This window comes from Propithecus coquereli, unplaced genomic scaffold (genome assembly GCF_000956105.1).
Source record: "Propithecus coquereli isolate 6110/MARCELLA unplaced genomic scaffold, Pcoq_1.0 Scaffold4, whole genome shotgun sequence".
NCBI classification, from domain to species: Eukaryota; Metazoa; Chordata; class Mammalia; order Primates; family Indriidae; genus Propithecus; species Propithecus coquereli.
Window position 1 is genome coordinate 8,250,029 of NW_012149729.1, and position 24,674 is coordinate 8,274,702.

General features: G+C 41.6%; 1 protein-coding gene across 2 annotated transcripts in view; it reads right to left on the minus strand.

Annotated features, from left to right (window-relative positions):
• Nucleotides 1–430: 430 nt before the first annotated feature.
• The window catches only part of CAV1 (caveolin 1, caveolae protein, 22kDa), a 34,663-nt gene continuing 10,419 nt past the window's right edge, over nt 431–24,674 (minus strand). For both annotated transcript variants that reach the window (XM_012652773.1, XM_012652774.1), the window contains exon 3: nt 431–2,654. In XM_012652773.1, coding sequence (XP_012508227.1) covers nt 2,313–2,654 — 342 coding nt within the window. In that variant the 3' untranslated portion in view covers nt 431–2,312. The remainder of the gene's footprint in view (nt 2,655–24,674) is intronic.

Sequence of the window (24,674 nt, forward strand, 5' to 3'; positions counted from 1 at the left end):
AAAAAAAAAAAAAATCCCACTTAAGGTATGGCAAAGTTCAAGTCATTACCCTCTGAATGCAAACTGTGTCATTTACCAAATGAGAGTATTAATATTTGTTATATATCAAATTAGGTGACATATAATAAATAATATATCAAATTAGGTGACATATAATAAAACATTGGGTAAGCTGCTAAAAAAACTTTGCTATTGATTAGAACTTTTATCTAAAGTAGCCCACGAATGATGACCGTAGCAGAAAGTTCCCACCTAAATGACTTTACAATAATTGAAAACTGGGATACCATTACCCCTCCCCCACAAACACACTCCAAACTCGTATTCACACTATGCACATGGCTCACTACATACAAACACACAGACACAAACACACATAGACACTGATACATAAACACCAGTTTAGGAGAAAAATAATAAAGCTAACTGCTTAACTGTTAAAGATTTTTATTGTGCAGATTTGTAACCTTTAGAAGACATGCAGCATAAAAAAAGTGTAAAATATATCAGCCGGCATATAAAATTTCAGCAATCTTTTGGACCAGTAATTGGTTTGCATGAGGGACTAAGCATCTATGTAGAACAGACATGTCTTGGAACACACAGTTTTACGGATTGAATTACAAAGCCATTTCCCAAGTGAGTTTCCTCATATAAAGATAAAATATCTTTACACTTAAGAAGTATGCAGTATAGCACATTTTAGTTATGTACACAGTTTAAAAGAAAAACTATGTCCATGCCAGTGTCTGTTTTAAATGCAGAATATCAAAGTAGGTAACAGGTTGGTAATTAGAATGTCAGGAAAACTAAAAGAGGCAAAAGTCAAGCAGAGTTCCAATAAGCGTAGGGAAATAAAAATAAAAGCATAACTGAAGGTTTAACGCCCATGGCAGAATCACAATATGAGCAGAAAGAATAAAAAGCTTTTGGATGTACCAGGCAGCTTTCTGTATGACTCAGGTTTACAGGTGAAATTCCTCAGTTTGAGTTCAGAAGAATTTGAACTTATTCCAGCAAATTACTTCACTCTTTTATGACTGCCTCCTCCCCCAACTTCTTTCTGAGCAAAGTGATGCTTGGATTAGGTCCAAAGCTCCTGGCCGGGGGAGGGGCCTCGTGTCACAGCATAACGGACAGTTGTGAGTGCTTTGCTCAGAAGGGTCATGTTTGCAGCAACTCTGACAGTCTCACACAATGGCCTCCATTTTGACAGCCATTTCCCAGAGGCCCGCTGATCAGCTGAAAAGGGAACACAATGTTGAGCCATTAAACCACACTGGTGATGGATTAGTTTGGATTCAGGAAAGCGTGATTATTCTTGAAAATAAACGAAGCTGAATAGGCATGCTGACCTCATTGAGCTGATGAGAGGCAGGGAGAGTTGGCTTCCACTCCTGCCAGCCCAGAGAGGGCTCAGCCCATTCGTCGATGTTAACTCATTTTATCGGGCTAATGTCAACCATACTCGCTATGGATAAAGATGCGGCATGATCAGGTGCAGACATGAGAGTCCCCAGACTCTAACTCAGAGTCAGAAACAAGTATGGAAAAGCAGGTCGTGGATTTTCTGATTTGGGTCTTCAGGGAGGCTGCTGACCTAAGGAAAGTGGATGAGTTAGGCCCGACTTGAAAAGGAAAATGTGAAAAACAGGAAGGCACTTAAGTCTCATTATCTGTATGACAACTATTCAAGCACAGAAAGTATCATAGGTTGAAATTTCAAAAAGAATAAGGCAATAGCCAGATCATGAAACTGCAGAAGATTATGTTTTCTAACTTGTAAGGATCACTCGATCCCACTGGATTATTAAAATGAATGGCAGTGATCCACTAACTCCTCAGATGGTGGGACAGGAGTTTGCTTACAATCTGCCCGCATACGCGTGCTCTCAATGGCCATAGCCTGGAATTCTTCCCTTACCACGGAGTGACCAACATTTTAGAGGAGGCAGTTGAGGCTGTTGGTTCTTATTTTTTTCCTCTTCAGTTCTTCATATTTCTCTCAAATTATCTTTCGATAATATGGTCATATCTGAGCCGATAAAACGATGATTGATCCGCACGCAAATAAAAAGGTAAGAAAAAAATTTAAATGGGTTTAAAAATTCAGACTGCCAAAAACACAGATGAAATAGCTCAAGAGACAAATAATAACTCTGAAAACTGAGAAAGTGATTTCTTTGTTCCCAACCAAGATAATTCATTCATAAATTGTTGCTGTACCAGCAACTTGAAACTTGAAATCGGCACCAAGAAAATTAAAAGAATAAAAAAAAGAATCAGGTATACTTCTCTCCTTCAAATGTCACTTATATTTCTTTCTGCATGTTGATGCGGATATTGCTGAATACTTTGCCGATAGCTTCAAAGAGCGGGTCGCAGAAGGTGTGCACGTAGATGGAATAGACGCGGCTGATGCACTGAATCTCAATCAGGAAGCTCTTAATGCACGGTACAACTGCCCAGATGTGCAGGAAGGAGAGAATGGCGAAGTAAATGCCCCAGATGAGTGCCATCGGGATGCCAAAGAGCGCAGACAGCAAGCGGTAAAACCAGTATTTCGTCACAGTGAAGGTGGTGAAGCTGGCCTTCCAAATGCCGTCAAAACTGTGTGTCCCTTCTGGTTCCGCAATCACATCTTCAAAGTCAATCTGAAAGGAAGAAGTGACTGAATGTGAGCACAGACTAGAAGAAAAGAGAAAAAAACCTCAACACGCACTATCCATAAACATATACTGTACTAGTTTTTATGCGCTAGTTCTGTGTGAGAAGCTTAAAAGCAACCAGCAGTATCAGCATCACTGGAACTCACTGGAAGCGCTGATGTTTGGGCTCTGCTCACGCCTTATTATATCTAGGGTGGAGCCCAGGAGAACTTTTAACATGTTCTCCAGGTGTTTCTTTACCACGCAAAAGGGTAAGAACTACTGCTCTAGGGAAAACCAAATAGATCTGATTAAGTTTCTTGCCTTAAAGTAAAACCCCACAACATGGATAAGGATACAAAGCACTCAATAATATATAAAGAACATGACATAACTTTATTAGCTTCAAAGACATGCAATGTTAAGGAGTAGTTACTTCATCATTTGTGAATGACTCTTTACTCAATTAACAGAATTACTTCAGGAAATTAGATCATGGTGAGCTGGAAGGCATCAAGAAGTTTTATGGGGTGGTGAGATTTGAGCAAGGCTTGGGAAATAGGGTATGATTTGGAGAGGAAGAAAGAAGGGACCTTGAAAACGTGTCGAAGCCCCAGGAACAAGCAAGGATGAGTACGGTAAGTGTCACAGGCAGAATAGACCTGTGTTGCCAAGGCTAGAACGACAGGTGGAGGCCAGACTAGATACTATTTTACAGACAGTGGAGTCTATTGAAGATGATGGAGCAGGGGAGCACAGCCACAATCAATGCTTGTTTGTCAAGATGAATTTGACAACAGCGTGTAGGCTGGGGGAGAAGGGAAAGAGATTCAAAGCAGGGAGACTACTGCTGTCACCAAAGTGTGAGATGGTAGGGCCAAGCCTGGAAAAGTGGCCAGAAAAAAAAAAAAAAAAAGAGCGAGAGAGAAAAAAAGAGATTCTGGGGATGTTAGTGGAAGAATCCACAGGATTTGATTACTTCAAGGCTAGGGGATGAGATGAACCTAAGGCACCTCTGCGAGCTAAGGAGAACAGAGGTGACATTAAGAGCAAGAAGAAAATTAAAAAGAGAAGGCAGTTTTTAAAAAAAACTAAACAGAGCTTCACCTTTGAAATAAAGAAGCTGACAGTAAAGTTTGGAATAAGGACAGCTACAAATATCAGTGTCCACACCTAATGAATCCCGTAGCAGTTCCTTTTCATGGCCAGTAGGAAGTAATCAAATGAGTTTGCTGATACACGGCACTTAACAGCTACCAAATGCTTCTACATGCATCATCTCCATGTGATCTGGGGTCTCAAACCCATCTGGGAAGGTATGTTATTGTCATTTTACAAAAGAAGATATGGAGGTTCAGAGAGGTGAACGCAATGTGGCGGGGCCAGAATGCAAACTCAGACCCTTTCCCAACAGCATTCTCTCCCAGGTACATGTTCACTTAAACAATTAATTCTCAGGAGCTTTTATCCCTCTGTAAGGATTTATATAAACCGAATGAAGCATAGGATTAAGAACAAAATTACCAACAGAAAGGTAGGCACAGCCTGCTCCACTGCTTGGCGTGGCTGCTATAGGAAGGTATCTAACGTAATCTGAAATCCAAACAAGTTGACAACTGTCAGCAGCAACTCAGGCCGGCTGGGAATTAGGGAATGAGGACTTGCATGACTCCTTGGAGACGCTGTGCCAAAGAGCCACCTTTGATTCAACACAATAAAATGTCTTTTGGAAAAAGTACACGGTGCTTACCAATTTTTAAAGCTTATTTTCTAGAACATTCTGTCTCTTGATTTATTATCTGACATTCTAAATAACATAATATGAAAAAAGTGGTACGGCCACAATTATGTAAGTGAACTTAAATAGAGTTATTGTCATTCTAATTTTTCTTCACCCATTTAGATCCAGACTCAGAGGTAAACATTTACTTGTGTGTTTTAAAAGGTTACAGGAAATATGTGACAAATTAGAGCAACACTTTAGTGATGTTTCTGGGCAACTTATTTAATTGTTTGCTATGGGGCTGTGTTCTGACACTGCATTCTTCCCAAAGCTATCAAAAATAAAGGCCTGTGGTTTTCCTTCAGTCAACTGCAAGATACCCAGAGAATTTTATTTTTTAAAAATGTCTTTATTTTTTAAGAGGATTTGGTAAAATCATAATTAAAACACTAGAGCAAGTGTTCTTAACCTGGAGTCAAAGGATGGGCAATGGTCATCCATAAAAGCCTGGAAATGGGTACATACATTTGAGGGTCTAATGGTAAATGATCCAAATTTTTATTAGAAAATAGTGTATTACCAAAGGAGCTTAGGAAGCACTTTTCTGGGAACGGGGATTCATACCTCTTTATAGAGAAGACCCTAAGCAGTTCTGCCTGGAGATTCTTTTCCAAGGGAAGGAATAGTTATCAACATCTGTCGGCTGGCCGTTATGATCAGACGGTTCTTATTTAACTCACAGCCACTCTGTAATATGTTATTCCCATTTTATAGGAAAACTTGAGGTGAAGAAATGTTAATGAATTGTCCAGGAAGTGAATAAGAGGTGGATTTGAGGTTTGAATCTGGTGTCAAAGATACCAACTCTTTCTTTAGTACTGCACCACTTTACAAAAATATTTTTCAAGTTTTCTCTAAGGTGAGCATAGTATTTCATAATTAAAAGGCACATTAATAAAAAAGAGTTTGCTGAATTTAACCCTTCTGGTAAGTGCAATAATTCCCACAGCATGGTCTCTGAGGACAGTGTTATGCCATATATACAACAGGTCCTTAGTGAAGATATCTATGAACATATGAGTGTAAGATTTCTTTTTTTTTTTATTTTTTTAATTTCAGCATATTATGAGAGTACAGATGTTTAGGTTACAAGATTTCTTGATAATTTTATTTTTATAAGCATAAACATAAATACTTTTTTCAACGAACATACTGGAGATTTTTATGCTTTCTTTTAAGTTGCTTAGTAAATTTCTGAGTGCCTGAGTCTTCAGTGCTTTCCAGAAACTACTGGTGAGCATGACTTATCCTCAAACATCCAAGTGAATTTAGAGCAGGTCTCCAGGGGTGGAAAGCATCATGACAAAAATAACATGTTATATAAATATATCCAGTTAGTTATTGCTGTTTTAGTCTTGAAAATTTAAGGTGGCTTTAAAGAATACTAAAAGTATAGCCAATTAGGTGCAGCTGAGAAAAAGAAAAGGCAGGTTATGGGAAGAATAGAGTCAGAAACAAAAGCTTAGTTTCTCTCTATCTCCATTTATACAATAGTAATTAGTATTAGAGGAGTACATGAGATAATTTGCGTAAAGAATTAGCATAGTACAGAGCACAACAATATAGTGAATGCTCAATAAATAGTAGCATTGAAAAATTCCTTGCTCTTGGTGACTAGATTTTTTTAAATAGACAATTGTAATAAAAGAAACTATCAGCTGTAAAGCACATAGTGGCTGTGAATTCAAACCCCACCAGTGGCTCAAAAAAAAAAAACTTCCATTTGTAATCATCTTCACCACAAGCCACTGAGATGCATGAAATTATTCCCATTTTATAGATGAGAATACGGCAGGAAGTTAAGAAATTATTCAAAATCACGCATATGCTAAGTGGCAAAGCTAGAACTGGTCATATTTCAAGTCTGTGCTCTTTCTGCCTATATATTCTCAGGACTACAAGCCTTTACAGTCATCTTATTTGCTTAATTTTCACCCAATAGATACTTCGTAAAACATGCTCATTTTGATCATTAAAGGAATTATTCTTGTTGACATTTCTACTTTAAGTTAGGACATCCAGTAACTAGGATGTTTTGCATTTTTGGAACTGACTATATTTTTATGGCCCTGAACAGTGTGTTCTCACAGTCCAGGGCACCCAGCCAGGGACTTGCACTCTAATTGGCAGATATGGAAACTGAGGCACAGAATTATAAAAATGGGCCGGACATTCTCAAGGTCCCAAGTGAATCAGTGGAAAAGCTGAAATTAGAACTCTAATTTCCTGATTCCCAGGCCTACAACCAGCCCTGCACTCCACACTTTTTCCCTGGGATCTTACGTCACTCTCCCCATGTACCTTCTCAGCCTACCCCATTTGGGTCTCTAGGTCTCTTGTAAGTCTCTCACTGACTTCTAAGGCACTGACTTGAAAAGTATCTCTGCATGAGTTTAGGAGAAATATCCTTTTCACGATGTGAACGTGAACATGTTTGTATATCTACCTAGGGTGAAAAAAACTGGGAGGAATATTTTAAAAAATATCCTCATACATTTTGACATGTATTCTGAATGTACTGAATCCAACAAAGCTCTGCTAAATGACCAGTCATTCTATTTAAGGCAGTTCAAAATTCCACATCAAAGCACAGTTGATTCAGTAGTTCCATAGATATTTAAAAGGTAAAGAGATTCTTAAAGAAATGGCATCACATTTGAGATAGAGAAACTGATGACCAAAGCTGTCAGATCACTAGACCAAGGATACCTTCCCATTCAATGGCAGGCACAGGATTGGAACTCAGGCTCACAAACTCTCCTAGGCTCTTCCACTCCTGCTTGCTATCTCCATACAGCCTTCATCAGTCTGGCTGCTACATTCTGGAGGCTTGCATCTCGACATAAGCATCATCTTGCTCTTAAGAGGTCCTGCAGGTCTATTTGTTGAGTGAATGATGGTGCCTCTTTCTGACAACCGCAATGTGCTCATTGTTCATATGAACCATCAGTTTGATTTATCTCTCACTAAAACAATCACTCCTGAGTCCCATTTCCTAAGGGATTCACTCCACTTATCCCTTTATAAGGGCTGGTCTTGCCTGGAGCAGCACTTTATCTGCTCACTTAGATTTTGAGCAGAACAGGAATTAGAAATTTGCTTAAAAAAAAAACAAACACCCAAGGAGTGCAGGTACCATTTGGTTTCTTAGAATGGGATGCCTCAGATGAGGCTGAGCTACTCTACTCCTCCAAGAACTGGTTTTCTGTTCTGTAACCTATGGAACAAGTTGCCCTTCTGGCAAGAATTATTATGCAGACCTAAAGATCAAAAGCATAAATGTGCTTCAGTGATATTTCTGTGTCTTAACAGATGCTTTATAAGGAGTCAACAGTTTATATTACTAGATTTTTATAAACAACGTTAAATACCTTTGTGCAATACTGGCTTATGATGCTACAATTTCAGAAACATGAGTTAACAAAAATCTAGCAGCAGACATCAAGAAAAGCAATCTGTCTTCTTGTGTTTTGATAATACTTGGCGGATGCAGTAAATCTCAGAGGATTTCATCCTGTTAAATGTGTCTGAAGGCAATATTTTAAAAACAGGTTATATGTACACAGGATTTAAAAAAACATAGGATCATTCTTTTTGTTTCAAAATCTGGACATTTTATTTCTGAATAAGGAATTTTCAAGAAGGAAACTTTAAGTACATTTGGGATTTCATAAGCAATGATTGTATATATTTTGTTTCTGTTGGGAAAGTATCTAGTTAGACCGTTAGTGGAAATTGGATATATACGTACAACACACACACACACACACACACACACACACAACATGTTTACGTAAGACTTGTCTGTTGCCTGCCCAAAACTCACAGTCCCATTTCTCTGCCAACAGGATCCTAATTGATTCAAGTAATAGCAACAATCCTCTAATCTCAGAGATATGTCACAATTGGTTTAGACTTGCCATGGTAACATTCGTCTTCCTGCTGAGTGATAGGGTAGACATGTGACTCAGTCCTGGGGCCAATGAGATCTAAGTGGAAGTCAGCTGGGCGGGACATCCAGGAAAGCTTTATCTTCCTCATGAAAAGAGACAGAGGCCTATGACGTGGCTCTTTGCTCCTTTCATCCCGCTTAGAATATGACGTGCTGCCTATGTTGTGATCATGAGGTGACAAGCATGATTAAAAGGCCAAGAAAATAGAAAAGATGCTACTTTTGCTATTATCAAGCTACTGGAAGAATGTCAGCAGCTGCCCGTCCCTAGACTTTTCCTTATGTGACATATGTATGCCCTTATTTTTAAACCACAGCTGTTCAGGTTTTTAGTTACCTGTAGCGGAAAGCATTCTTAAAATACTCTTTCCTGTTGGTTTGCGTAGAAGGTGTACATTTCCTCATTTAGAATTATGACTTCAATTCCTGACTTCAACATATCTTTCCAACAGTGCGGGACTCTTACCACAATGTCTAACCTATATCAGAAAATGTTCACCTTACATTAATATTAGTTTTCGCAATGCATAAATAGGATGATAAATTTACTATAAAGGACACAAATTAATAACAAATTAACATATTTTTTTCATCTAGGAAAATCACACTTAGATGTGCTAGAGAGCATTTAAGACGGTGATTCTCTTTCCTGGGTTTCATGCCCTTTTGTGATGCCCTCCCCTTGAGTGTGGGCCGGACTTCGTGATTTGCTCCTAAATAATAAAACATGGCAAAAGTGATGGGGTGTCACTTCTGAGATGAGGCTACAGAAGACTGTGACATTTACCTTGTTTGCCTTTCTTGCTTGCTTGCTGTGTGGAAGCAGCTGCCATGTTGTGAGTTGCCCAGTGGGGAGGCCCAAAAGGAAATGAGGCAGGCCTCTGGCTCAACAACCTCTGAGACACTGAGACCTTTGGTCTGACAGCCTGAGAGGAACTGAACCCTGCCATCAGTCACATGCGTGAGCTTGGATGTGGGTCTTCCCCCAGCTTGGCGAACTCCAGCCCTGACACCTAGATTGCAGCCTGCAAGAGATCCTGAGCAGAACCACTCAGCTAAGTTACACTTTGATTCCTGACACACAGAGAAACTGGAAGACCATAATTATTTGTTGATATAGGATACTATGTTTTGGGGATCATTTGTTATGCATCTATAGACAAATAATACAATTTCAAAACAAACCATTTTAATTTTGATTATCGTTCCTTAATTTCTATTTTATTGCCTTTTTTCGTTAGACAATTCAGCTTTCATGCTTACAGAAAAATGCATATAATGAATGTCTAACAAGTGCCTTGGAATTTTGGTCCTGGGGCAAAGTCCAGAAATGTGTAAGAAGGAAATAAAGCATTTACAACTTTCTACAATTCACATCAAACAGAATATTAGAAAAAAATTAGGATATTTATACTGTTTGGGCAGAACAATCAGCCAAATACCTAAAGCAGCTTGAATTTATAATTGGACGTGCGCCAAAGACTAATAGCCAGCTCCATCTAGAAAACTGATCACCAGTCCTAAACTGGAGAATATAATGCTCTGAGTGCACTAGTGCAAGGTTCTCATTTCTCAACAGTGCTCAGCAGGGATAATGTGGCAAAAGAATCACCCGGGAAAGGTACTTGTTAAAATGAGGATTCTCTGGGCCCATTTCAGACTCATGGCAGACTCTCTGGGGTGGGGCCTGGGGCATCTGTATTTTAAACTGGATTGCTCCCCTTTTCTCATGCAAAAGACTGTGCTGGAGTGTGCCCTGTCCCTTTGGATTTATGACAGCTCCCTTTTGCATGCGTCACTCTTTCCTCCATGCCTGACAGCCCTCATCTGTTCCCTGCTTCTTTTAGGGAGCTCCTAAAGTGCTGGATGGCATCTAGCCACTGGTGGATAAATGGGCAGAACTACTTTTTGAAAGGCTTTTCTTAAACCCATAAATAAATGTTATTGGACAAGGATGATGATCATTATTTAATTATCAAGAGCATACAAATGAACAATAGAAATCCTAATTTATTTTCATTATTCTAAATCTAGTATAAACAAACACATTTTTAAAAATTGAATACATACTTCTAAAATCCTAACGTATGTGCCAAACCCAGTCATGCAGAAAGAGGGTTTAGACCAATTTCAAATTCCCTTCTTTGTTCCCACACATACTTCCAAAGTGTTGAGCTGCCTTTGAAGTCATGGAATAAATGTTGTGCACGAGTGTGTGGGTGCAGAGGACGTTGAGAAATAGCACAATTAAATGTTACCAGAATGCAAGAACTTTGCTCTAATATCCATGTGTTTTCTCAGGGGCAAGGTTGACTGGGTCAAGCTGGCACCACTGGGGAAAAGGCTGCAGTGCTTTTGCAGCCCCTACTGCAAACTGGGGGCCCAGGGTTTCCCAGAAAGATCCACCCACAGCTCTAGGAAAAATGTAAATCTCGGGTAGGAGCTTTGACCTGCACTCTTGGGCTGGACATTGGCTCCCTTGGGGGGGCAGATACTAAGCAGTTTCATCTTGTGGAAGTGCATAGGATTATCTCCCGGGAGGAAGGCAGAGGGCTGCATTGCTAAGCAGGGTTTCAAGCTGGAAGGGCAGCAAGGTGGGTATTTATCCACTCCTGTGAGTGAGTGAAGAGGGTTGGGGGGTGGGCTGGTGGGTGTGGGGGGCCTGCAGGCACTGGCCTGAGCTTCCAGCTCAGATTCTAGAGCCTCTTTGGACTGACCTCTCTCTTGTTGCTTCCCAGTCATTACAGAGGCCTCGAAATATTTTATATATATAGTGCCCTATTTCACTTATCTGCTTCCCTTCACAAACTTGTGAAGTTCTAGGTTACTTTCATAATAAGAATAGTGAAGTCTTTTATTTCCCCACTAAGGAAAGGGCACTTGACTCATAAATGACTGGACCAAGACCAGGACATAGGGAGGGTCTGTGTCTGTTGCAAACATCCTGTTATCCTCTGTAAACCTGGTGGTACTATGCACATATTAATTAGCATGTAAATGTTTCAACAGATATATTTTGAAGGAGGTATAAATGCCCATTAAAAGGATGTAGGCATATATAACATATCACTAACAATAATATTATCTCTTATGAATTCTTTGTCTAGTGTTACAGGTGCACTTTGATTTATGTATTTATTTATTTTTTTGGCATTCCCTTTTATTCCAAATGATTTTCTTATTCACCATAGCTCTAAAATACCACGACCATTCTCAAAATGGAATGGAGGTTATCATTTAGGTGACTTGGGCAATTCAAGCTCAGAAGTTTTCACCTTTAAAGAAAAATGCTTTAGAAAAATATAGATTAAATCTTTTTTTTTTTTTTTTGGAGACTGAGTCTTACTCTGTCACCTCAGCTAGAGTGCAGTAGCATCATTATAGCTCACTGCAACCTCACACTCCTGGACTCAAGCAATCCTCCTGCCTCTGTCTCCCAAGTAGCCTGGATTGCAGGCACGCACTGCCACGCCCGGTTAATTTTCCTATTTTTTGTAGAGACAGGGTCTCATTCTTGCTCGGGCTGGTCTTGAACTCCTGAGGTCAAGCAATCCTCCCACCTTGGCCTCCCAGAGTGCTAGGATTACAGGTGCAAGCCACTGCACCCAGCCTAAACCATGTTCTTGGCTTGGTTGGGTTTTGCCCCCATGATCTGAATGGCTACAACTGTGTATAGACCTGGCCCCAAAGCAAGGGGCATGCACTGGGGTGTGATGAGGAGGGGCCCAGGCCCAGCCCTGACTTTGTTCTTTGGTGCCTCTAGGCTCCACTTTCCCTTTTGTTTTCTTGTGTGTGTGTGTGTGTGTGTGTGTCCTCAGTGCAGGAGAAGAGGATGTAAGTAACTTGTACTTGAGAATGAATTTAGGCAGCTGTGTTTCTTTCTTGGTGGGGAATGCACAAAGCAACAGAGAGCATCATCTCCAGTTGTCCTCATGTGTCATTAATGGACTGCAGGCATCAGAGTGGAAGATATATTCTGAGGCAAGAGACTTACAGAGGCCTTGGGATAGAAATAACTCGTATCATAGAGTATTATATGCTTCAGTGGATTTACCCTCACATCCTGTAAGAAGGCAGGTGTTACTTTCCCCACTTTACAGATTAGGACACTGAGCCTCGGGGAGATTTCATGATTGGACCAAACCCAGGATTTTGGTCTCCTGGTTCCTTGTTCAGTTTTCCCTCCATCATACCATTCTCTCTAATCCAAACCAAATTCCTTGTTCTGTTTATGCAACCCTGCTCATTCCAACAGAAACATAGAAATTTCTGAACCCAGAGGCTCTGGTTGCTCTCTGTTGTCTACACCCATACTTCCCCTCCAAACTGTTCATAATAGACAGTGCCTCCCCTGACTCAGCAAATAGCCATTTCCACCAAGCAAAGGGTATGTGGTCTAAGCAACAGGATGTGACTGGCTTCCTTCTGCTCTCAACCTCCACTTCCAGCATTACCCTCACTCCCAGCCACCCAACTTCTCTGGCAAGGACCCTTTGATCATTTGACCATTGGCTACCAGGGTCCCCACTGCCTTGTCCTTTTTTTCTAACTTTTCCTGGTTTACTGTAACATCACATTTTCCCCTTATTCCATTCCTTTGGGGACAATGGTTCTCAAACATTAGTGTACTCAAGAAATGCCTGAGAATGCTTGCTAAAATGCAGATTCCTGGGCCTTGAAATTCTGAATCGGTGATGTGAGGGGAGGGTCCAGGTGTCTGTACCTCCTCCCCACCTTTTGATGCAGGTGGTCTGGGGAGGACATATTGAGAAACGAAAGCTGCCTTGGGCTTCATTCTCTGCTAGGAAGATGATCTGAAAAATCTGGCACTCAGATCTGAGTGAGTGTGATAATCCATTACTGAGTTGCTTTTGAGATGCATTTTAAAGGGCAGTATGGAGTCTTGGTTAATAGCATGGAGTCTGCGTTTGAATCTCTGCTCTGCCATGTTGTCTCATCTAAATTGCTAAACCTCTCTGTGCCTTAGTTTCTTATTTGTCAAATGTGGACAGGAGAGTACCTACTTCTTACGGTTGTTGTTCTGAATATTAAATGAGTTAACTTATGCAAAATGTTTAGGCCAGTGCCTGCTACATCAGGAACTACATCAAGAGCTCTGGCCCACATACCCCAACCAGAAATGGGGAAATGTCAGGGACTGCAGTAACAGTATCAGAAAGATGGAGGAGATACTTTGGAAAAGGAGATCATTTTGGCATTCCTGATTTCATATCGTTGAGGTGGCTGCTTATTTTGCATTCACCATTAAGTGAGCAAAACAGATTAGCTCACGTCTAGCAAGTCAACCAGCCTTCTGGAGTTCATTACCATGAGACACACAGTGACCAATATGCCCCAGCTGACGAGGGCACGGATGTGTCAGAGAAAGCTGCACCAACATCCCATATAAGGGACTCTCTTTGCTTTGAATGAATTCCTTTTCATCTTTTTCCTCCTTTCCTTTTGTTTGAAGGCAACCACCAGGTTTCTTCATCTTTTACTCTTCTTAGCGGGTATTAAATAGTTAGTAAGAATTATCCTGGGTATTTTTTTTATTTCAGCATATTACGGGGGTACAAATGTTTAGGTTACATATATTGCCTTTGTCCCACCCGAGTCAGAGCTTCAAGCGTGTCCATCCCCTAGACAGTGCGTACTGCACCCATTAGTTGTGAATATACCCATCTCCTCTTCCTCCTCCCTTCTGCCTGACATACGATGAACATTACACTATATGTGCACTTAAGTGTTGATCAGTTAATACCAATGTGATGGTGCGTACAAGTGGTGCTTGTTTTTCCATTCTTGTGATACTTCACTTAGTAGAATGGATTCCAGCTCTATGCAGGATAATACAAGCGGTGCTAGATCACCATTGTTTTTTGTGTTATACTTTGAAAATTTAAGCTAAATCCCCCTGCTTTAATAACAACGATACCCATTCCTAGTTCACATCCTGTTAACCATTGAATTGCAGTCCCCTCAACAAGCTATGGTGAGGTTCTAATCCCTAGCACCTCAGAATGTGACCTTATTTGGATACAAGGTCACTGCAGATGTAATTAGTTAAGATGAAACCATACTGGAGTAGGGTGAGCCCCTCACTGAATATGACTGGTGTCCTCATAAGATGATGGTGTGAAAACACAGGGAGAGGGCCACTGGCAAGTGGAGGCACAGGTTGGAGTTAAGTAGCTGCAATCCAAGGAATGGCAAAGATTGCCAGCAAACCAGCAGTAACTAGGAAGAGAAAAGGAAGGATTCCCCTATAGGTTTTAGAGAGGGCATGGCCTTGCTGACACTTGATTTTGGACTCCTAGCCTCCAGAAACATGAGACAATAAATTTGTTCCTTTAAGCTGCACAGTTTGTGGTATTTTGTTAGGGAAGTCCTAGGAATTGCATACACATTCCCTTTGAAGTTGCTAAAAATTATCCTCAGTGATAAAAGGAAGTAGGGGTTCCCGAGAATTTTCACACCTCTCCATGTAGGGGACCCATTCTTATGGGAATCCCAGGTGGGAACCTAAAACCACAGTTGAGACCAGATGGCCATGAGCTTGCTTCAGGAACCTGGAACCGTCTGTCCATGCACACAGCCTCACATGTTCATTATTGCAAAAAACATCTAGTTGAAGATAGCTCAGTGCAGAGCAAGCTGTATATCTCTTGATTTCTTTTTCCTCCTCAGGCTTCTGGTGTCAATTTGGTGGCACTTGTTGATGCTGAGTGTTACCACACAAGTGACATTGAACAGTGAACAATGTAAAAATAGGCCAAGCAAGAGCCAGCGATAGCATGGAGACCGGGCGATTAGTTAGTGAACTTGAACAGAGGAGCAATACCTCAGGGGCACTTGTGTTTGCCATCTTCGAGGACAAATAACTGCAGCCCCTGAAAGACTGCAAGTTCTGTCCCAAACAGAAAAATCTCGCCTTGTTTGATGCATGGAAATCCTATTTTATCCAACCGTGCAGTTCCAGGGATTCATCCAGAGCCCTGGTTTGCTCACTAAAGGCTGTGTTTACACTTGGGAGTTTGTTATTCTTTAACCTTCTGGGCGTGTCATGGGGCAGATATGAATGATTACCACGCTAAAGAAAATAAAAGCTCTTTCTTTTCTGTCAAAGACACAAGGAAAGGAAATGTCTTCATCATTTTCAGGCTATCCATTGGTCTGTGTACACGTTTGTTTGAACCAGAGCTTTTTAAACACTGTTAGCTTCTTTTCAGTTTCTACAATACACTTCCTGATGGCAGAGCTTGTTTCCTACCATTCAGTTAAGTCAAACTGGGGTTACTAATAGCTTTTGTCTTACTTCACTCCTGGAATATTTTTCCCTCCAGTGCTTCAAGTCTGTTTGTTAAACAAATAGAAAATGAATGAAATAAATCTCTGCAGGTTTGAACGTTGCTTGGCAAGTGAGGAAAAAGATATACAGTAGGGTTCTTGCATGGTCTAAGCGAGGACAATCACAGCCCATTATACAGAATTATTTGATGTATTACATAATGTGGCTGTCAAGACACAGCCCCCCGTGGGATTTCTCTACTTGGGCACTATCGGCATTTGGGGCCCGATAATTCTCCATTGTTGGGGTGGGGGTGGGGCACTGCCCTGTGCACTGCAGCGTGGTTATCAGCATCCCTGTTCTCTGCCCACCTGAGGCTGGTAGCATCCCCCAATTGTGATAACAAAAAATGTGTCTGGATAATGCCAAATAGCCCCTGGAAGGGGAGACAAAATTGCCTCGATTGAAAACCACCGCTCTAGCAAATTGGAAGATGATGTGGTAAGACAGAGCCTGAAGCTTAGAAATATTTGTAGCCCAGAATGCTTGCTTATTTATTGCAGGCACTTTTGGTTTGCAGTACTGTGGCCTCGTGAGTTCATTCATTCACTTATCCAGTACATACGAAGCACATACGTTGTGAGGGTGGAGTAAGTGAAATGAGGAAACAGGCCCAGGACAAGGCGGATGAGCTGGCTGTGGGCAACTGAAAAGGGGCAAGTGCCAAGAAAATAGAGACGGCCTCTGGCCACCCAAGCTCTCTCAGGAGCCGTTACCAAGGAGGGGCAATGTCCTTCTGTGGTGCACTCTTACTTTTAAGGTAATGGAGGAAGTCATTTTCTTACTTGCTTCTCCAAATCACTAACCTCTAGAATTTAGTCTGGAACCTTGAATAATTTCTCCCAGGGCAATACCTCAAGCCCTTTTCTGTCTTGGGAACTTCCCACCTGCTGTTGGTTTTGCTTGGAATACTCCTTCCGCCACTCCTCACCTGGCTAACTCTGAGTTATTGGTAATGTCTTAACCTAAATGTTCTTTCTTCAAAGACTTCTTTCTGGTCCCCGGCCTCTTTTTCCACCTGGGCCTTTTTTTCTTTTTTAATCCAGCCTACCACAAACTTATTTATCGGCGTGATTTTGTGTGTGTTTGGTTATTATTTCTGGGACTAGGCTATAGTTTCCATGGAATGCAGTAGATACTAAACTAATATTAGTTGAATAGATGAATGAATTAGTGAATATTGCTATTTGTTAAGTTATTTTTTCTCTCTTTCTCCTATTTACAAGAGCACTCTCCTTTGGGAAGGAGAGTTTTGAATGTGTTGTTACCTGGCCCAATGTATTCATTGATTGCATTTATTTATTCTAACCCAGGCATAATTTTGGTAAAAGGGTGAACAAAAGGTGACTAATCACAGGGAAGACAGATTAATTCAGTTTTTGCTTATCATGAGATTTAGGTTCAAACCTACGGATTTTAATATAGCTCTGCCCAGGGAACTGATGATTATTTTAAGAATGTTTAGGTGGTCTGGAATTCAAACACCTTCATGTTTACCTTCATAATCGTATAGCTGGGTGTTAAGTGATGAGATTAAAGTCATGCAGGGCCTGAAATGCTAAACTTTATATGGGCCAGAGAAACAGACTCTTTACAGCTGAGTAATGGGAAAATTTGACTCAAAGTCATAGTGATTCTGTCCTGTAGCTCTTAGTCATCTGATCCTGTTTCTCACAGATGGGCAGTTAAAAGAACTTCAGAAATGTGGCCACATGAACTAGGTGAATTTGACAACTGTCAGCACTCAGAAAGTCTGAGTATTTTCTGTTTATCTAGACCTTTTTAAGGCTATTGCTCTAACTGAAGTTGCCAGTAATTATGCACTTCTCTATTATATGAACTAAGATGAATTGGCTAGTTGCAAAAAAAAAAAAAAAAAAATACTGAAAGTTTGTAGCCAATTTTGGGACTGATTTTCTGATCTACCTTGGAACACAAACATCCAATTTGGAGACAAGGGCAATCCAAGGGAGGACCGCAGAGTTCTGAGCCTGGATCAGAAGAGGAAATGAACTCCAGCACTGGTCTTCTTCAGTACCAAACGTTTATTTATGGTACATTTGCATTCAGCGTGCCATCTGCTGATAGCTCAGTATTTCAAAGATGATTTAATTAAATCCCACAGTCTGAATATTAAGGGTAAGGATGCCAATTGGTAAAATCTAGGAAGAGGGTAATAAAAATACTACTGATGAGAGGTCTTCCACCATTCTCTCTGTGGCCTTTCTGCACTTTTATAGGCTTCTGCTCTCTTATGAACACTGATCATCTGAAATCTCAGAATTTTATAAACAAACTTGACTTAGATATTGTCTACTTCTACATCTTGATTTTTATAGATAAAGATATTGCTGTCTGAAGAGTATAACTGATTTTTCCAAGGCCCATAGTAACCCTGGAAGTCTGTGTTCACGAGAGGACTAGCATTGAGATTTACTCTGAGACTCAGTTTCCCCATCTGCTCTGAGGAGTGATTGGCATCAGCAAAGCACTTCTCCGTCACTTGGGGTCTCTTCTCTGTGCCAGGCCCTGGAGAAATGAATGACACCTGCCTGTCCCTGGGTACTGTGAAGCTCCCTGTGGCCACGGACACTGCAGGAATTTTGCTGCACCATTAGGCGATAAAGCAGTGCGTGCTGTCAGCTCCATTCCTGGTATGCCTGGGCCATGAACCCAGGTAGGAAGAGGGGATGGGAATGACATCCTGGTGCTCTAATCAGCTGATCTTCCTCGTGGGGAGAATAGAAAGAACAGGCAAAGGAAAGGGAGAAACAACAGAGATGATATAAGTAATATGAAATTTATCTTATGTACAAAGTATATCTCATGCAGTTGCTACCACAGAGCTCTGGAATTTTTTTTTTTTTTTTTTTAAGACATGGCATTTTGCTATATTTCCCAGGCTGGTCTCAAACTCCTGAGCTCAAATGATCCTCTTGTCTCAGCATCCTGAGTAGCTGGGACTACAGATGCCCTGCTCAGAAAGTATTTTTTATAATAGGAGTGACAAATATCATATTCCAATAAAAATGCTAAGGACCTCCCCAAATGAGGATTACCCCACTGTAGCCATTATGGTCCTGAAAGTTTTAGTGTGGTACATTGTTTTATTATTAAGAAATTCTGAGAGTCTAAACCAGACTCAATTCTGGCTATACATTAGTATCACCTGTGAGTCTTAAAAAAGAAAAAGAAAGAATACATAGGGTGGGGCCCACCACAAACCAATTAAAGCAGAATTTCTTGGGGTGGAGCGTGCATGACAGGGATTTAAAATGTTTCCCAGATGATTTGCAGCCAGGGTAAAGCATCACTAGTCTAAATCCACAGAACAGCCACCCTTGGCAGAAGCCGGAGTCTCTCATGAGTTTCTGTCACAATAGGGGCTTATACAAGCTGCAAAGTTGTGTGAATATGCAATGTGTAGGAGGGAGTGGATGGGCAGGCTTGCCATACAGATAATGCTTCATGCTGACCTTTTGCTACATACAATGCATGCATTTTGCAGCGTTCAGCTTTCAGATGTTTACCACTTGCATTCTCAACCACTGATTAAAACAATGCCACATCAACTCCTCTTTGCCCCAAAACAAACCAGGTGTCCTGCTGGATATATAGAAGAAAGGTTCATGCCTATGCTTAATTATGAGGTTGTGTGTAAAGGTTGTTATACACCAAGTCATAATTGTAGAGGCAGATTTGAGAAGTTATATAGGCAAGTAAGGAATTTAACACACAACCATTACAAAACAACCTGTGGTGACACATTCCTGGGATTAACCACTCTTACTACTTGGAAGTTCTTCTCCCACATAACCTATTCTTTTTAAAGCTAAGCATGCTAGCCTTTCCCCTTATTTCTTGTCTTGAATGGTGATTGTGTCTAAGCAGTGTTTTTCTTGTAAGTCTCATAATAATCTGGACCAAAAGTAATTGTCATTTCATGTTTCCTTCCAACCCTTCCAATAAAACATCTAGACAAAACGACCCTCCCAGCCTTACCTGGGGGTTTCTCTTTACTCCTAATCACCTTCCTTTTGCTCTTCCCCTGGGGTTCTGCACAATCTCTACTTCCAGAGCTCTTAAGATCAAAACAGGAACCCGCTCTTAATAAATTTGACCAATAAAGGTAGAGAACCTTGTATGTTGATATTTCTTTAGAAAAATTTTATCATGCTTCTTTTTTATCATTAAGTTATTGAGATGTTTAATTTTCTGGAACAATTCACAGACTTGGTTTGGGTCCCCAATTGTTCTAAGGGTACCCAGTTGGCATGTGGATTCGTTCAAGGGTGTGTTTACAGTAGTGATGGTCAACCTGGAGATCTTGGTCCCTTGGGGGTGGTGGAATTATTCCAACGTGTTTCCATAAGCGTTATGCTGAACCAGGCATCTTGGTTTTCCACATCACGGGCTCTCACAACAATAGTATTTTCTTATTTTTTATATGTTTACCTACTTAGTATCTGTTTTATTTCAAGTCCTTTAACATTATCTCACTTTGTATTGGTCTTTATCTTATTTTTTTTTTTTGAGACAGAGTCTCACTCTGTTGCCCTGGCTAGAGTGCCATGGCATCAGCCTAGCTCACAGCAACCTCAAACTCCTGGGCTCGAGCAATCCTTCTGCCTCAGCCTCCCGAGTAGCTGGGACTACAGGCATGTGCCACCATGCCCGGCTAATTTTTTTTTTATATAGATTTTTAGTTGTCCAAATAATTTCTTTCTATTTTTAGTAGAGACGGGGTCTCGCTCTTGCTCAGGCTGGTCTCGAACTCCTGACCTTGAGCGATCCACCCGCCTCGGCCTCCCAGAGAGCTAGGATTATAGGCGTGAGCCACTGCGCCCGGCCTTTATCTTATTTTTGTAGGCTATTTGTAACCTGTCAAAATCACTTTGATACTATTTTTATCATAGATGTTAAAAAGGTCATTGTAATTGGTGTCATTTTTAAATTGAGAGTCCTCTTGTTCACTCTAGTCTCTAATAAAATATTAAATATTAAATGGTTCACTCCAATCTCTAATAAAATATTAAATGTGCCAGGGGTCCTGGCTGTATGTTAGATACGAAGCCACACCCCAAATTCACATTACACACCATCACTTTTTTGATGGCTACTTTCTAGTTTTACCTATTCTTAACTGAATAATGATCCTAGTATTTATAGTCTGTTGATAGGGAAATGATTTGGGATCAAATTGATGAGTCTCAGTTTTATACATATTGCAGTAAATTCACCTCCTATCATAGGAGACAGAAGGAAGCATATCTGGGAAAAGAGCTGACATTTATTTCTCTTGGCACAGGCACCAATAATGGGATGAATGATGCCTGACCCCTTCCAGGGACATTTAAGAGTTTTACCTAGTTTCCTTTTTCTTTCTTTTTTTTCTGAGGAGAGATCTGAGGTCTATAAGAGATTAATTCTAAGGTAAAAAAAAAATTTCCTTTCTGTTGAAATAGTGGATTAACAGTCACCACCACCTAGCAAGTAAATCTCGGAGCTGTGTGCACTTAGTGTCTAGTACTAATAACGCCAAAGAGGAAAAGGAAGAAGAGGCTTGGGTTTCCCAAAGCCGTTGCCTCCACCAGGTGTGGAAGGTTTTGGATTTTTTTTTAGGGCTGTCACCTGGTCTAGTCATTTCTCTGAATCAATCTTGTTCAGAGATAGGTGGGTGGGGTGGTTCAACAGGGAGTCCTTTCACCCCTCGCTTGGCAGGGGAGTTCTCAGGTGGCTTGAGATCCAGCCCCCTGCCTCCACACTTGTGGCCCAGAAAACAATGCCAAGCAGCAGCCGATGGCATCTCTTGGCATTCTGGGCATTTCCCTGCCTTGCCTGCCAGATGCTTAGGAGATTAGCCTTATGCTCCAGGGCCCTGGGAGACCATCTAGTAGCCACAGGTTACTTACTGGAAGGCTCGGAAGAGGTGTATTTGTGCCCTCCTGAACCTGGAGATTACAAAAATATTAATGATGAATATTTTAAATATATACACATATTAGGATATATTTTCTCTTTACCTTAGTATCTAGAGTAAATGTTTTTAGATTTATTCATTAATTTTATGGATGTTTTTTCTTACAAGGTTTTAAATGTAGCCAATACAGATAAGCAGCAAAAGAAGACACTCAGTAACAAGTCCTACTGTGTCTTTTCATTCACAGCAGACATTAAATTACTTAAAAAGGAATTTCAGCATGTCCATTCAATTTGGCATCCATCTTCTGATGGCTGACTCTGTGTGGGGCCCTGGAGAGGGCGGCCACAGAAGTGAGGGGGACATTGTCCTGCTCTGAAGGGCTCCAGCACAGAGTGGGGACAGAGGGGGACAAAAGGGAGTGGACGGTGGAGGGCAGTGAAGCAGAAAGGTTGGAAAGCTTTGAGAAATGCCACAATAGAGATGAAAACCAAGAGGAGAGTGGGCCAGTTGTGACGAGGCCCAGTTATCTGAGGCAAGCTCGGGTTGGGGCTGAGGTTCTGTCAGGCAGCTCTGGTGTGGTAGGGCTCACGACACATTCCCTGCCTGGGGCAGAGCCGGCGCTTCCCAAATGGGGGTTGAATGGCCTTTCAATATGGCACATTATTTGAGAATGACTCTCATTCCTACTCTTATATTTAGAGAAATAGAGGGGCCTATCCAAAATAACTTGGTGAATTGCTGGTTATTAACTGTTTTAGACAATTTCTCTTCCTACTAAAAAGCTTGACACTCAGGAACAAGTGAGGGAGAAAGATTTGTGTCACTAACCAAAATAATTGGTGATAAAATCTAATGAACGCAATTCCATTCCATTTCCTTGGCATATTTTGGTATGTGCATTTCCAGCATGTATTACGGCTGATCATGTAGAAAAGGCAAAGAGTGAGCCATGATTAACGGAACATGTAAATTGTTCTTCCAAGAGACCAATGGTGCTTTGTAAAATGCACTATTAAATCTGGTCCTTGCTTTTGGCATTTATTTTTGAGAACAAATACGTAATTACTAGGGAGAAAGTCTCAGAGAAACTGCAGGATTCAATAGGCATTTCTCCTAACAGCATAAAACTAAGGTTTTTCTGAATTGTTCCCTGTTTTTACAATGTATTGGAGTGGTGGTAGGAATGTCCGTAGAGATCGAACAGGCAAACTGAGAACCTTAAGAGAAGCTGTTGAGTGTGAAGTGCCTGTCAGGACCTGCTTCATTCTCCCATAGCTACCCTCCCCTAGCAGCACATCCAGGTAGGGTCAGCTACACCCCAGGTGCTCCGGCCAACCTGGGCGATGGGGGGTGCTTTAAAGACTTGAGTGATTCGACAGCAGCCAGCATGGCAGCTGGTCTGGCTCTGCTTCTAATCATTGAGACCACACCCCCACTGTGTACCCCATTTTCGGGCTTTGGGACTTAGCCCACCCCACTCAGCATCGTATTCCCTGAGGCCTGGGGTTTTACACTGGTCTTTGCATTGGTCCTTCTCCTCCTTCCTCAACCCATCTTCCAGGATCTAGAGTCTGATCCTAGAACCTCAGGCCTGTCACTCCCCACACAGACCATGTCTAGAATCCCTCTGCCTATATGCCACCTGCCCAGTATGAGGACACTGTCATCTCTTGACACCACTGTCTTCTTGGATCATGACCTATTACAGAGAGGCACAGGGATACAGTGGTTAAGAATCTGCACTTTGGAGTTTCACCATCTGTGTTCAAACCTGACTACCACCTCCTACCTGCGTAATTCTGAGCAACTTGCTAAACCTGAGTTTCCTGATCTGCAAAATGCATATGATGGGGGTAATAGTAACAGTTCCCATCTCATAGGGCCATTGAAGGAGTAAGTAGATAATCTGTGCCACCCAGTCAGCCTGTAGGAAGCACTAGAAGGAGCATCCTATTTCCTGTCTCACTCCCACGAGCACATATAGCACTCCTTGGTTTGCCCATGGCACTGAAAGCCCTTTAAAGTGGTGGTCCCCAACCTTTTTGGCACCAGGGACCAGTTTCACAGAAGACAATTTTCCCTTGGACCCGGCTGGGGTGGGCTGGAGGAGAGGCAGAGCTCAGGCAGTGATGCAAGGATGGGGGAGGGAGCGGCTATAAATGCACATGAAGCTCACTGGCCACTCATCGCCTGCTGTGCGCCTCCCCCCCTTCCTAAGTTTCACAGAAGACAATTTTTCCATGGTGGGGAGTAGGTGAGGGAGGAAGGTTGGTGAAGCTCTGTGGCCTGGTCCTCGGGCCGGGTATTGCTGACTGTAGCTTTAAAGGACATATCTTACTACATTATTTACTGGTCTAAAAAGCCCTCTGTGAGTTGCTGTGGCATACAAAGGGACAAACACTGTGGCTGGGCAAAGATAGCCTAACTGATCTTGATCATGCTTGTACCCCCGGCTCTGGCCACACTGACCTGCCGCTGGTGCTCAGAATGTGCCAGGAACCCTCAGGGCTCCCTCTTCTGAGACCCCTTTGCTGGTGAACAGCACTCAGCTTTGGAGACTGCCGAGAACTCTGCTTTGTGCCCAACTGTGGCCTATCCTTTAGTTACATGATCTCAGTCAGGTTTGTTTACATCACATATGTTTCCCCACTAAACTCTACACCCTGTGGGGGCCTGGGCTGTGATTTCACTCCTCAGTCCATGCCTGAGCCGGATCACATGGCAGCACAGAGGAGAGGCGTGGAATTGGGACGTGTGATGTGTGTGGCCTGGTCCAGCCCAGGGCAGGTGGCAGCAAAGACGAAGGGCTCTCGTGGGATTTTCTTTATCTTTGCTTCTTTTCCTCCCAATTTGCTTTCTCACTACTTGCACTCAGCATCTTTTTGTTATTCATTGTAAGTGTGAAAATGTAATTTTGTTTGATATCTGACATACATGAAATGACCCAGTGCCATCTCTAGACACAATTTATCTTTTTACATAAAGTCTATCAACATCCATCTGTATTGTAATGTCCT